We start from the raw sequence: 13,791 nt of genomic DNA, 5'->3' as shown, positions 1-13,791 counted from the left end.
GTGAGAAGAAAAACAACTCTATAGACTATTACTCCTCCTCTTCCTCATCTTCTTAGAGAGTACAGGCTTCATATATTCCGTTTCCAGAGGTATATAGTATGTTTTGGTATTACTGGGGGAGGTGGAGGCAGAGAGATTACACAATGCCAATCTGATTTGATTGAAAATGCAAATCCCAGACTGGCCTCGACGTCCAATCTCACCCCATCCCGGCACTGACACTGCCGCTGCCCGCTGTCCCATAAACCCACTTCTTAATCCCAAAGCCTTTTTAGTTCATGGCCAGAGTGCCACCCATGTCATAGATAAATCCCCCAGTCAATCTTACCAACCTGCCCCCACCCTATCCTCTCTGCCTTTGCCTGTCTCAGCATCAGCCACAAACTGGCAGTCACTCACCTGGGCCACACATGACCAGTCTCTTGTAATTTTGTTGGTACCTATTCAGGGCCCTATTGTAGGTGAAGGTCAGTCCTCCACGTAACTGGTTGTGGTGTAGGGCACTGTAGGCTACTCTCTCTTGTACAGCACAGTATTATTCTCGGCCACATAATTAGGGAGCAACGGCAGACATTATAAATGTCAGAATTGTCGTCAGACTTCTGGTCCCAGGGGAGTAAGAGGCTTTTGACCAAATTGACGATGCTCTCTGATAGGCTCAGTGCGCCTATGACCAGTGCGAGGCCGTGAGAAGTACCGCATGCCAAGCCCACTGATGGAATATGGGAGATGCCAAACCAAAGCAGTATACGAGTGTAACGATGCGGGAAAGGAACAACCTTATTCTACGACGGTAAAACGAATCGCATAAATCCTGGGTTACTAAGCTTCTGACTATGTATATTTGCGGAACTGTTGACAACAAAGTCAAACGTATAGCGTCAGAAGTAGCTTGCTGGACAAAAAAAAAGTTGTTTTTCTCTCCCACCCCTTCCTTCCTATCTTCCTTCCTCTGGACCAAAACTACGCAGAATTCTGGAGGATCCACTGAAGTCACAGTGACAAAGCACGCGTTGCCAGTATTTCACATCCACAAAGTGATCACAATGATCACTTGGAAATGTGTCCCCTATATGTGACCTTTATTAAAAACAATTTACCTAAAATATAGCCTAGCAGTGCGCGCTCTCGGTGAAACGCAGCATCAGCACCACTAACTGATGCGCGTCCCCGCCCCGGCAGAGGCTACCCGAGATCCCGGGAAGAGGAGTTGGAACTGCGCGAGTTAAAGTTGGGAAAAGGGGGGTGAAAGGATGCTACCGTGCCCTGTGGATAGGAGAAAACAATCTACGATCTAATTAACATAGCATGTGCGGAGACGCGTGTCCTCTGTAAAGGATGTTTTGCAAAATATTGAGCATAAGCCTTTTATTTTGGGGTTTTCAAGAATGCTCATCACGTAAGTCTTGTGAAACAGTAATGGTCATTTCTGTCAGTGTCTTGTCCTTCGTTAGCCTATTGCTTTCAGATGAATTAAATAGCCTAAGCCTGTATATGCAGCATGTCGATAACAATATTGACATAAAAAGGGATTCATTGTCAAAAAAAATGTGACTCAAGAAAGAAGTGGCTTAAACCTCTGGGCAATAGGTGCATCTAGTCTTTGAAGGGCAGAACATCTGATATAAAATGACCAATAATCATCAAAACATTGTATAAGGGTTAATGATGGCTGTTATGTTTTACACAGTTGCATATTCTATATATTTTTGCTTTGAATTCTGAGGAAAGTCAAGTGGCATGTTTCCTGCGGGCTGAGGGCGCGCGGCGGTTACAGTCTCGTACTGGGCTTTCTGCATTGCAGTGCTTTCTCGCGCCAGCGTGCAAGTTTCTGCATCGCATGGTTCATTTCCCGCCCACCTCTCTAGCGCTCTGTAACGGTCATGCCAAATTACCACCGTGACATAGAGAATATCCCAAACTGTGATAATGATGGCTCTGAAAATGTGGTTTATTATCTTTAAACGCGAAAGGAATGATTAGAGCCGTGTGCGGGACCACCCCACTGCAGTACTTTCGCAGAGTGTGTGCTCATCACCTGTCCGCGAGCAAAACGTCCTCTTCATGTAGGAACACGCATGACGCGGCAAAAATTCCTAATAGGAATTCCGTGATCAATGACGTATATCGTTTTTTATAGTCGTTTTTTTTGGCGTGGTTGTACAGCAGGGTATAACATGCAAGGTCATAGGGAGATGGATTTGAGATGCATGTGGGGGAAAAAACTTGGTGGTGTCTCTTTCCATGCATCAATGTCGAAGCAATTACCTCAGAAGATCTGAACTGCATTGATCATGAATGAATTAAAGGCTGCAGCGTGATTCACCAAGCAGTTAAAAAAAAGAAGATGGGGTGGAGGGGGAGGGAAATGGAAAGGGAGGTAGGGTGGGTGGAGGGAGAGAGGGGGCACGGTGGGCTAGGACCACCTGACACCATGATATTTGGATGTACGTGTAAAGGTCTAAACTTCTGAAAAACATTGTTACTTCACTTCATATTACTGCATATAGTACAGTAAACAGGGCAGGTAGTTTGTTTTTCTCTCTCTAGGCTCTATTAGGGATTACTAGTGAATACTTAGTGCCCCAGTGCCCTCTTGGTGCTGTGGCGGTGTTAGTGTAAGAGGATCACACAGGCAGGCTATCCTGCGCTGCTGGACTATCAGATAGAGTGATTAAGGTGGGAGTTAAATATCTGGGGCATTTGGGTGTGATATTGTGGTGAGTTGGACTGTATGTCCATGTATGGTACATTTGGTTGTGTAAATACGTTGTGAACACTTGTTATGGTCATGTGGTGCGACGCCTATTTTTTGTTGTGGTCTCACATGGATTCCATTTTGGGTAACTAGGGGGGTTTTATAGAATCCATGTGTGTGTTGGGGCAACCACACGGGTCAGTTTTTCTAGATGTGTTTACACCAGTTGAGTATTTGGCATTTTGTTCTGTGGTCTATTGCGTTACTACTGTATGCCTTCAGTATTGAGGGAAGTTGGTTGTAAGTACTGGCTATTAGGGGTGTAGTATCACACTACGGTGTTTGGAACCTGACTGGTTTACTGGGATGGTGTTGTGGTGATTTACCCCCTGTAGTTTGGCCTGCCGGCCTGTGTATCTGGGTGCTGGCAGGCATATGAGGCAGTGCCCACGACTCAGGCTGTGAGTCAGGCAGGCAGCCAGGCATATACTCTACATCTGCTGTGGATGGGATGTGAGGTACACAGTGGAACTGAGCCAGATTAAAACGGAGACTCCATTCCCGGGACATGCTCATCTGGGGTGGGGCTAACACACAGCATTGCTGGAGCACTCCTACTATGCTACTGCCCTTGCAGCTGCCCTGCTGTGTGTGTGTGTGTGTGTGTGTGTGTCACAGGTGGTTGGTGGCACCTTAATTCGGGAGAACGGGCTGATGGTAATGACTGGAGCGGAATCAGTGAAATGGTATCAAATACCACATGATTTCCATGTGTTTGATTCCATTCCATGTGCTCCGTTTCTGCCATTATTATGAGCCGTCCTCCCTTCAGCAGAATCCTGTGGAGTGTGTGCATGTATGTGTTTATTACTGTGAAAACATGTATGTATCTGTTTGTATGTGTGTGCACTGATATGTGTTGTTCAGTCTTGGTGTGCTGCCCATGCATCTCCAGTCCTCACAGAGACGAGTTGTGTGTTGTGGTGTGTATGTGTGTGTGTGAGAGTGAGTGAGGGGAATTGATATGGAGGATAGAGGTGCACCAGTGTGGAAACTTTGTTTGGTTCTATTCTTAGACAGATATACGATGCTGTGGGATGATGGTCCTGTATATGAGATGTTTTGGGGCTTTGATGTCTTTCATATCCTCCGTGTCGCCAGGCAGATACTCCCCACTGTGAGGTCTGACTTTGGCTATGAATAATTCAGAGTCTGCACTCGAACACGCACCAGCCTGCCTTCCACTCTGTGTGCCACACAACCCCAATACAAAAACCTTCTGGCATTTAACATTTAACATTAGGATTCTTGGCTCCTAATCATCCATGAAAAAGCAGAGATATTCATCCCACTGTACATCATTTATCATGGGCCACTGCATGATGTGTTCGGAGGAGGCTGTTTCAATATGCTCAGCAATTGTGATGTGTCAGTCCAGACAGCCCCAGCCCCCTGCAGCCTCTCCATCCCACAGTAACACTAGACTGATGCGTCAGCATCTCTGATATGCCGGCAGCAGCTCTTCACACTTATGGCCAACTGAGCCAAGCCAAGACAAGACTATGTACAGACTCAGTGAGCATAGCCTTGCTATTGAGAAAGGCTGGCGTAGGCAGACCTGGCTCTCAAGAAAAGACAGGCTGTGCACATTGCCCACATAATGAGGTGGAAACTGAGATGCACTTCCTATCCTCCTGCCAAATGTATGACCATATTAGTGACATGTATTTCCCTCAGATTACACAGACCCTCAAAGAATTTGAAAACAAATCCAATTTTGGTAAACTTCTATATCTATTGGGTGAAATACCAGTGTGCCATCACAGCGGCAAGATTTGTGACCTGTTGCCACAAGAAAAGGACAACCAGTGAAGAACAAACACCATTGTAAATACAACCCATTTTTAAGTTTATTTATTTTTCCTTTTGTACTTGACATATTTGCACATAATATGACATTTGACATGTCTTTAGTCTTTTGGAACTTTTGTGAGTGTAATGTTTACTGTTAATTTGTATCGTTTATTTCACTTTTGTTTATTATCAACTTCACTTGCTTTGGCAATTTTAACATATGTTTCCCATGGCAATAAAGCCCTTAAATACAATTTCTGAGAGCGAGAGAGATAGAGACAGATAGAGAGAGAGAGGGTGAGAGAGAAGTAACATGATCGAGAGGGGGTGAGAGAGAAAGAGATGGAGAGGGAGAGAGAGAGGAGAGAGAGAAAAACAAGTGAGAGAGAAGAAGAGGAAGAGAGCGGGGGGGGGGGGGTGGAATGTTCTGGATAAGCTCTGGGTATGTCTTTTAGTAACTGCGACACAGCGACACCCACTTGAGAAGTATTTGAGATAAGAGATCAAATGAGAAGAAGAGAGAGGGAAGGTGTTAGGTAAGGCGCTCCCTCGTGATTTTGGCTCAGGAGAGAGAGAGAGAGAGAGAGAGAGAGAGAGAGAGAGAGAGAGAGAGAGAGAGAGAGAGGCAAAAGAGGCGTGCTGAGTGAGATGGAGGGATAGGTGATGTGAGGAGAGAGAAGAGGGTGGTTTGGAGTTGGATGGAGGGGGGAGAGGAAGAGAGAAGAGCATCCTTTCAGTAGGAAGTGGGCGTTGAGTGGCAAGGCCTGGGTTAACCTCCAGCAGTCCTATTGGCTCTCTGCTTTCCTTATGCCTTTAATACCTGTAGTTCTTCTCCACCCTCTACAACCCTCTACACTGCTCACCACGGAAATGAACAAAAACTTTAACTTCTATGAGTGTAGGGCTAGTTATAGGCTTTGTTGTTGGAGTTAGCTGAAGAATCATTGACTTGACTAACAGGCAGCAGAGTATTGTACTTCATGACGTACTTCATTAACAGTGAGTTCTCAGTCTGTAATGTCTGCAGGAGAGGATCAGGGGACATGGCCAGAAAGGTCACCCAGTCCAGACTCAGATACCAAGACAGAGAGAGTATACTATAACACTCAAGGTCAAAGGCATCACATGTCTCTGGCTCAAGCTGATTTCTTTCCATCCGGATTGGACTTGTGCTTGGATGACAGCATTCACGGTCCCGTGACAGATTGAGCTGTTTTTGACGGTGGGAAATGAAATGGAAGGTGTTTAGGCTCAGAGTGAGTGGCATAGTGTACTGACTGTTTTGCCTGACCAGTTCAATGATGCTGTCTCACATACTGTGGGGTAGTATGGAGAGTACAGAGATAAGGTTTAATTCTTCAGCTGAGGTTATCCCCTGATAGTTGTTCCTGTTTGAGCTCTTCCGCTCCGGCGCCCCTGTCTCCATTTATTTTCTCCCTCTTCAAGAGGTGTTCTAAAGATGAGTCCATACCCTCACTCACTCACTCACCTCCCTCCAATCTTCCTTCCCTCCCTCCCTCTGCAGCCTGAATACTAATCCTGCGAACGTCTCCCTGCGAACGTCTCCCTGGGCTCCCCAGGTTTTATACTGTGAGATTTGGGGCTCTCTTTCTTTCCCACCTTGGCTTTTTCTCTCTCTCCATCTTCTCAGCCTGTTTGTCCATCTATTCCTCTATCTACATGACTCTGAGCTGGGCGGAGGAGTAACAGACATGTTATGACATTGCAGAAGATAAGGCAGTGTTTTCTAGTGACCGTGGCGAGGACATAGTGGGTTTATCTGTGCCAATGACAAGATTAGGCAGAATTATAGTGATTCCTAATTGCTGAGGGTATTTATCAAGGAGGGGGGGATGGCGGATGAGACAGACGGTTGATGAGACGATGAAGGAACGTCTCTGATTTATTTTGCTGCTATCTGTCCACTAGGCACCCGTAGAATAACACCCGCTATCTCCCTGAGAGACAGTCAGTATCATTAACTGCATACTATTTCAGGCAAAACAGATGATCACACACACACACACACACACACACACACACACACACACACACACACACACACACACACACACACACACACACACACACACACACCGTTCATTTCCAAATGTGTTTGCAAAGCTGAAAGCCCTCTGCATATTCCATTTATTTCTTTAGCTCAATAAAAAGGGGATGTGTGGAGGTTCTCTTCTTGATAACGATCATTCATCTCACAGGCACAGTGCAAAAAATACTTACTGGCTTCTGGTTTCATGCCTGACTCAATCCACCATCCATTACTGCTGAAATAAAGACATTAGTTAGGTCTCTGCATCTTTATCTGGGAGGATTGATGGTTAGATTCATCAGTACAACTCCACCTGTTCTTAAGGAGACGTTTTACACTGTAGCATTACAGATGACTGCACCGTGCACTGTGCAGATGGGAGGTCATATTGTGGACGGGTTATTACTGCACACCACAGAGAGGCCTAATTAGTCTGTGCTTTTATTTTCCTGCCCCCTAAATCAGACTTGTTGAATGGTCATAGCTTGTGACCCAGCTACAGGACAGATTATGCAGTGCCTAATTAGTTGCAATCCAACATCTGTCCCTTATCTGTGTGAGGAGAGGCACCACTAAACCACGATTGGGTTCTGTTCAGCTGAAATCCCTGCTGTTATCGTGTGATTTGAACGGTTTTGGAGAATGATGTATTGTGTAGTCTGAGTATTACTGTAATCTCTGTGTTTAACCACCTCTTCTCGCTCATCTTTTGTTCTAGATGAATGTGTTGATCCCTTGGTATCTTCGCTCTATGCCAACTCCTTCTTGGCCTCTTCCAGATATAACTTTTTGTACTCGGCCAACTTTGCCAAATTGTATGGTTAGTTTTCTACTTCATTGATTAATTTGTTGTTTAATGTCTTTATGTAGACTATTTGGTGTTGTGTATGTGATTGGATGATTTATGTTGTGTATATTGCCTATTATCTACAGTATGTGTGTATTCAGTGTGATGAGAACTGTGTGTGTGTGTGTGTGCATGGCCAGTGTGTGAATATTGCCTAAATCTATGTGTGTGTAATGAAGTCAGTGTGAGTTCTGGTTGATGACGTGTGTGTGTTGCGTTCCTCCTCCAGGGAGCAGTGGCTGGTCCCCGTCCCCCCGGGACAGACAGCCCTGGCTGCAGATTGATCTGAAGAGGAAGTACCGCATCCAGGCCATCGCCACCCAGGGCACCTTCAATTCCTATGACTGGGTCACCAAGTACACCCTTCTCTATGGTGACCGCCCCGACTCCTGGACGCCTTACGTTATGAAAGGAGGGAACTCGGTAGGGAGGGGAGAGGGGGGGGGGGGTTAAATGGATAATTTACTAAATGATTTATTATTTGCTCTCAGCTTGAAAGTTCTCTACAGGCTAAGAGTGACTGGTAGGAAGATTATTCAATTATGACATTTGAGTGAACTATCCATTTAGGTTGGGGTCTGTCAGGTCAACAAAAAAAAACTGTCATTCAAATGTAATCCTTGGCAGTCTGTTCACACTGGGCACAGACTTCAAATCAATGTCTATTCCACGTTGTTTCAACGTAATGTCATTGAAATTCATTGAAATAACGTGGAAACAACGTTGATTCAACCATCGTGTTCCCAGTGGGTTGTTTGATTTCATGTTAGATGTTCACCAAGTAACAGTTAGAGACAACATTACCACATTATCCCTCAGTGAGAGAATCTGACAACACGAATCTGTTTATTAGTGAATGAATAACTCTTCTTCTCTCTCACATCTCTCTCATGCCCCTGAACAGGCAGTTAACCCACAGTTCCTAGGCCGTCATTGAAAATAAGAATTTGTTCTTAACTGACTTGCCTAGTTAAATAAAGGTACATTTAAATTTAAATATATATATATATATATATATATAATCTCTCTCTCTCTCTCTCCCTCTGCTGTGCACAGACGATGCCTGGGAACTGGAACTACCACCAGGTGAAGAGGAATGTGTTCCACTATGCCTTCACAGCCAAACACATCCGCCTCCTGCCCCTGGGGTGGAACACAGAGAATGGAGGCAAGATTGGCGTCAGGCTGGAGGTGTTTGGCTGTGCTTACGGTGAGGACATCTTTCAGAATCAGTGTGACTATAATTTGCTGTAGGAGTCTTCTTCGAAATCTCAAGATAGCACGCTCAACAGTCATGCAATGAACACAGTTGACAGTCAGTAACAAACAACTCAATGACACCAACGTCAAACAGTACCTATCAAACATCCATCTACACCATTTCACAGGAACGCTTTTGAGCCTCTCAACCATTTGAATCTTCATAGGATCACAAATGTGCTATTCGACCTCTAACATCTAACCACTTTCCCCTTCTCTCTCGGCCAGACTCCCACGTGATGCAGATGAACGGGGACGACTCGGTGGCCTTCATGTTCCCAGGGAAGAGGTTCCGGACCCTGCAGGACCATTTTGCCGTGAACTTTAAGACCCTGGAGCAGGACGGGCTGCTGCTACACAGTGAGGGAGTCCAGGGAGACATCTTGTCCCTGGAGCTGAGGAAAGGACGCCTCGTCCTCACCATCGGCCTAGGTAGGATCCGCTGGAATGCGTGGGGTGCGGCTGGGCAGAGACTTTAAACTGGTCAGAGTGCTGTATGCCATGGGTGGAGGACAGCAAAGAAGCACTCTGACCAGTTGGTCTGTGAAGGATCAAATCGAAACAAATGGAAGTCAAAGGAAATTCAATCAGTTTATTGTCATAAACACAAGATACAGGATACAATGAAATGCTTAATGGAACATAAATATTCATGTTGTCGGGTGATTATAGAATCTGATAGGCTGGGATATGGTTTAGGGGGTTCAGTTTCCTAGATTAGATTGAATTCTCTTTACTGGATGAAAAACAAGGCGTGAATGTCCCTGTCAATCCTCCATTACTGCTGAAGCAGACATTAGGCTTCTGTATCTGTGAGGAGAACTCAGGTTGGTATAGCCATTACTTCAGCTCCACCTTCTCTAAAAGGAAACATTTATAGAAACATGTATACACGCGTAACTGTAAGTCGCTTTGGATGAAAGCATCTGCTAAACGGCCTAAAGTATAGCTATAGCTTGAACTGTAGCGAACTACAGCGAGCTTGATTGTTGAGTGAGTTTTACCCAGCAGTGCTCCCATCTTCCTATCAAATTCTTACGTCATTCATTTCCGTTCTCCTATTAAAGGAAGCAGTACGGTCAACCAGGTGGACGGTCGGACCACAATGACCGTTGGCAACATACTAGATGACCAGCACTGGCATTACGTCACCATCAAGCGCTACGGTCGACAGGTCAACTTCACAGTGGACGCCCACACTGAGACGGCCATTAGCAAAGGAGATTTCACCTACATAGACCTGGACACTCAGGTTGGTCATAGAACTAGACATGTCTGGACATGTTTTTTGTTGTTGAACATTAGAAGATAGGGGGCCTGGTGAGTTTGGAGTCAGGCTTGTGACAATGGCCCATAATGACAGGAATGAAGCGGTCATTGAAGGGGTCAATGGTCGTAGACAGGGATCAGCCTACTATTTACCTGGCGCCTGCTAGTCATTCAGGGTGTACTTTGATGATATACACATGATCTAAACCTACAAATAAATGTGTGCCTTTGAGTATAATATTCCATTGATCATAAGGGTACATGTATCCAAGTCATTCCTCTGCTGGTACTCTCCTAGATGTATGTGGGCGGAGTGATTGAGCCCAATGTGCCCCACCTCCCAGAGGTTCCTAACTTCCGTGGCTGCCTGGAGAATGTCTTCATCAACGGGATCAACGTCATCAACATGGCCCAGGACCAGGAGCCTGAGATACGCATCCCTCGGCAGGTGTAGCTTCTCATCAGACTTCACCTCTGCATCACGTACTCGTTTACACACACACACACACACACACACACACACACACACACACACACACACACACACACACACACACACACACGTTACCTGTGACCTACAGTGAGGTTGCTAATCTTTCTTCGTAGTTTGTTGTAAATGCAATGATTTCCTCCTCGTACCTCGTGTTGTTTTTTTCCCCAGAAAAAGATGCACTACGCGTGCCGTGACATCCTGTGGAAGCCCATGACCTTCGCCGGGCCCAACAACTACCTGCAGGTGCCTGGGTTCTTCAGGAAGCCTCGGATGTTTGTGAAGTTTAAGTTCCGTTCCTGGGACTACACAGGCCTGCTGATGTTTACACGCTTCGCTGACGACCTGGGAGCCTTGGAGCTGGGCCTGAGTGAGGGACAGGTCAATGTCACGCTCTTTCAGCCAGGCAAGAAGAAACTACAGTTCGCAGCAGGTGAGCCAAAATGTGGAACTGAACTCACCCTGCCTCGTTAATAAATTCTTACCCTTCTACAAATTATAAGTAATGGGCAGAACATTTGTTGAGAGGGTGGAAGAGGCAGGTTTGGCAAATTAATACTGTATTATATTGCATTCATACCGATTGCTCATTCATTACATCTAAAGATGTTCTAATATCGTTTCTGTTTGTTCTCCTTTTCAGGTTACCGTTTGAATGACGGTTTCTGGCACACGGTAGACGTAGCAGCCAGGGACAACCTCCTGTCCATCACCATAGATGAGGAGGAGGGCTCTCCGCTGAAAATCACCAACCCCTTCACTGTCCGCACAGGGGACCGCTACTTCTTTGGAGGTGAGCTGTTCACCACACCTGTTCTGGCCCTTCACTTTACTGTTCCCAACATCAACATACATTACAATAGCAACCACTGGAAGTGAGCTGTTGACCAGACCTGGGCTACGTAATGGCACCTAATTTCCTTTATAGTGCACTACTTTTGCTCTTGTATACCAGAACACTGTTCATCTACATAACTTGTTTTATATTTATTTTTGTCATTTAGCAGACACTCTTCTCCAGAGCGACTTACAGGAGCAATTAGGGTTAAGTGCCTTGCTCAAGGGCACATCAGCAGATTTATCACCTAGTCAGCTTGGGGATTTGAACCAGTGACCATTCCGTAACTGGCCCAACGCTCTTAACCGCTAGCCACCATTTTGATGTTCTCACTATCAAAATAACAACCCAATAGGAACATATCTTCACACCTCCCACTGTGCTTTGGTCCTCAGGGTGTCCGAAGACTAACAACACGATCAGGAAGTGTGAGACCAAGCTGAACCACTTCCATGGCTGCATGCAGCAGATCTTTATCGACAACGAGCCGGTGGACATCGACATCATCCTGCAGCGACGCTGGGGACGCTACGCTGAACTGTTGTTGGGCACCTGTGGTATCACTGACAGGTAGGGGGCATCAGTGACAGTGCAGATGGGGGGGGGCATCAGAGACATATATACGGAGGAGGAGGTTGGCAGAGGGGGAGGGGCACAGACCAGGCCTGGGCAATTATTTTCCATGGAGGGCAACAGAATATATTTTTGCCATCATACTTCATGTGTATGACTGTATTGACAGATATATCTACTGTAAATCACGTCCAAATATGCTACTTATTTTACTTTTTTAACATGCACAGAAGTAAATCACATCCATGTTCTCCTTTTGGTAGCTATTTTCTTTATTAAAACAGGAAATGAACTACACGGAGGGAAAAGCACACTGTGCATTCAGCACCACGGACAGAACTCTAACGGTTATGCACAAAAACACAAGACAGAGAGCTCAACATTACATTTGAACTACTCAAATCAGTGTGAGGAGTGAAGTCTCTGATGGGCATTGACTAGAGCAGTGAAATCAGGTATAGTTTCTGACGTCGCTATGTGCATGATTGCTGAGAGGTGAGAGTCAGTAAGAGATGATCTGTGCCTTGACTTGTTATATTTCATCACTGAAAATGTCTGTTCACAAGCATAGGTTGACCCAAACAGTACAAACACCTTCTGAGTATGACTCCTAAACTTTGGAAAGTTTTGTTCATCAAGAGATGCATAGAAGCTTGTCAGTGACATTGTTTTGAATAGTTCTCCAATCACTGCATCAGACTGAAGATCGATAAGCTCAAGTTGCAGGTCAGTGGGAACGTTATCCACATTGAAGGTGAAAGGAGAGGAAACCAACCACGTCATTTTCCAAAACTTTGAAACTCACAGTTTAAAGCATGTAGCAGAGATGTATACTTCTCCCGCTGGTCATCTGATAGGGAACAGACTAGTAGTGTCGAAAGGTGGGTGAGATTGTTGGCTTCTACTTGGCGGGTCAGGAGGAGTAATCTTCCCTTGAAGGCTTTGACAAGGCTGTGTCACACCCTGATCAGGTTCACCTGTCTTTGTTATTGTCTCCACCCCCTCCAGGTGTCGCTTGTTATCCCTGGTGTATATATTCCTGTGTTTCCTGTCTCCGTGCCAGTTCATCTGGTATGTGGAAGTCAGCTGGTGTGGTTTTCCCATGAGCCTTCCTTTTATTCTCTTTTACTGCTCCTCCTGGTTTTGACCCTTGCCTGTTTCCTGGACTCTGTACCCACCTGCCCTGACCTTGAGCCTGCCTGCCACACTCTACCTCCTGGACTCTGAACTGGTTTTGACCTTTTTCCTGTCCAAGACCATTCTCTTGCCTACCCCTTTTGGATGTAATAAATATCAAAGACTCAAACCATCTGCCTCCCGTGTCTGCGTCTGGTTCTCACCTTGTACCCTTATAGGCTGTACATCTGATGTGAAAAAAGGCCCTTGTAGTTTAGAATTCAGTTCATTCATGATGGCCATGATGTCCACGGTGAAGGCAAAATCAGCCATTCATTCTTTATCTTGCAGTTGAGGGAAATCCACATGTTATCCTTTCATTTGCAAAAACTCAGCAATCTCTGACTTCAGGTTCCACACCCTTTCAAACACCTTCCCCAAACTCAGCCATCTCACATTTGTGTGGTAGGGGAGATCTGCATGACCCGACTCTGTCTCTTCCAACAGTGCGACAAACTGCCTGGGGTTTAAAGATTTTGCTCTTATGAAGTTTACCACTTTAGTGACTGTATCCACAACATGGCTCATTTTCAGAACACATTTACAGAGCACCTCCCGATGAATAATGCAATAATTTTCTGATCTGGGTTCAGCTCAGCTACTTGATTTTGTATCCTTTTCAAAAGGCCAACGTTTTTTTCCCTGTCAAGTTTGGGCACCCATCAGTGGTCACACTGGATAACTTTTCAAAACCCAGCATTTCCACACACTTACAGTATTAACTTCCTCCAATAAA

The 13,791-nt window shown here is 45.4% G+C and overlaps 1 protein-coding gene across 2 annotated transcripts in view; it reads left to right on the top strand.

Annotated features, from left to right (window-relative positions):
* Positions 1-734: 734 nt before the first annotated feature.
* Positions 735-13,791, top strand: part of LOC139364688 (contactin-associated protein 1-like) — a 34,551-nt gene continuing 21,494 nt past the window's right edge. Inside the window, exons 1-10 of one of the 2 annotated variants that reach the window (XM_071101637.1) lie at positions 735-1,399; positions 7,321-7,422; positions 7,679-7,872; positions 8,506-8,659; positions 8,938-9,141; positions 9,777-9,961; positions 10,277-10,426; positions 10,640-10,901; positions 11,112-11,261; positions 11,702-11,876. In XM_071101637.1, coding sequence (XP_070957738.1) covers positions 1,339-1,399; positions 7,321-7,422; positions 7,679-7,872; positions 8,506-8,659; positions 8,938-9,141; positions 9,777-9,961; positions 10,277-10,426; positions 10,640-10,901; positions 11,112-11,261; positions 11,702-11,876 — 1,637 coding nt within the window. In that variant the 5' untranslated portion in view covers positions 735-1,338. The remainder of the gene's footprint in view (positions 1,400-7,320; positions 7,423-7,678; positions 7,873-8,505; positions 8,660-8,937; positions 9,142-9,776; positions 9,962-10,276; positions 10,427-10,639; positions 10,902-11,111; positions 11,262-11,701; positions 11,877-13,791) is intronic. The other variant, XM_071101639.1, reaches the window with a different exon arrangement.

The sequence above is a fragment of the Oncorhynchus clarkii genome, chromosome 13 (genome assembly GCF_045791955.1).
Source record: "Oncorhynchus clarkii lewisi isolate Uvic-CL-2024 chromosome 13, UVic_Ocla_1.0, whole genome shotgun sequence".
Classification (NCBI taxonomy): domain Eukaryota; kingdom Metazoa; phylum Chordata; class Actinopteri; order Salmoniformes; family Salmonidae; genus Oncorhynchus; species Oncorhynchus clarkii.
Note: the sequence above shows the minus strand (reverse complement) of the source record. Positions and strands in the feature narration are given on the sequence as shown.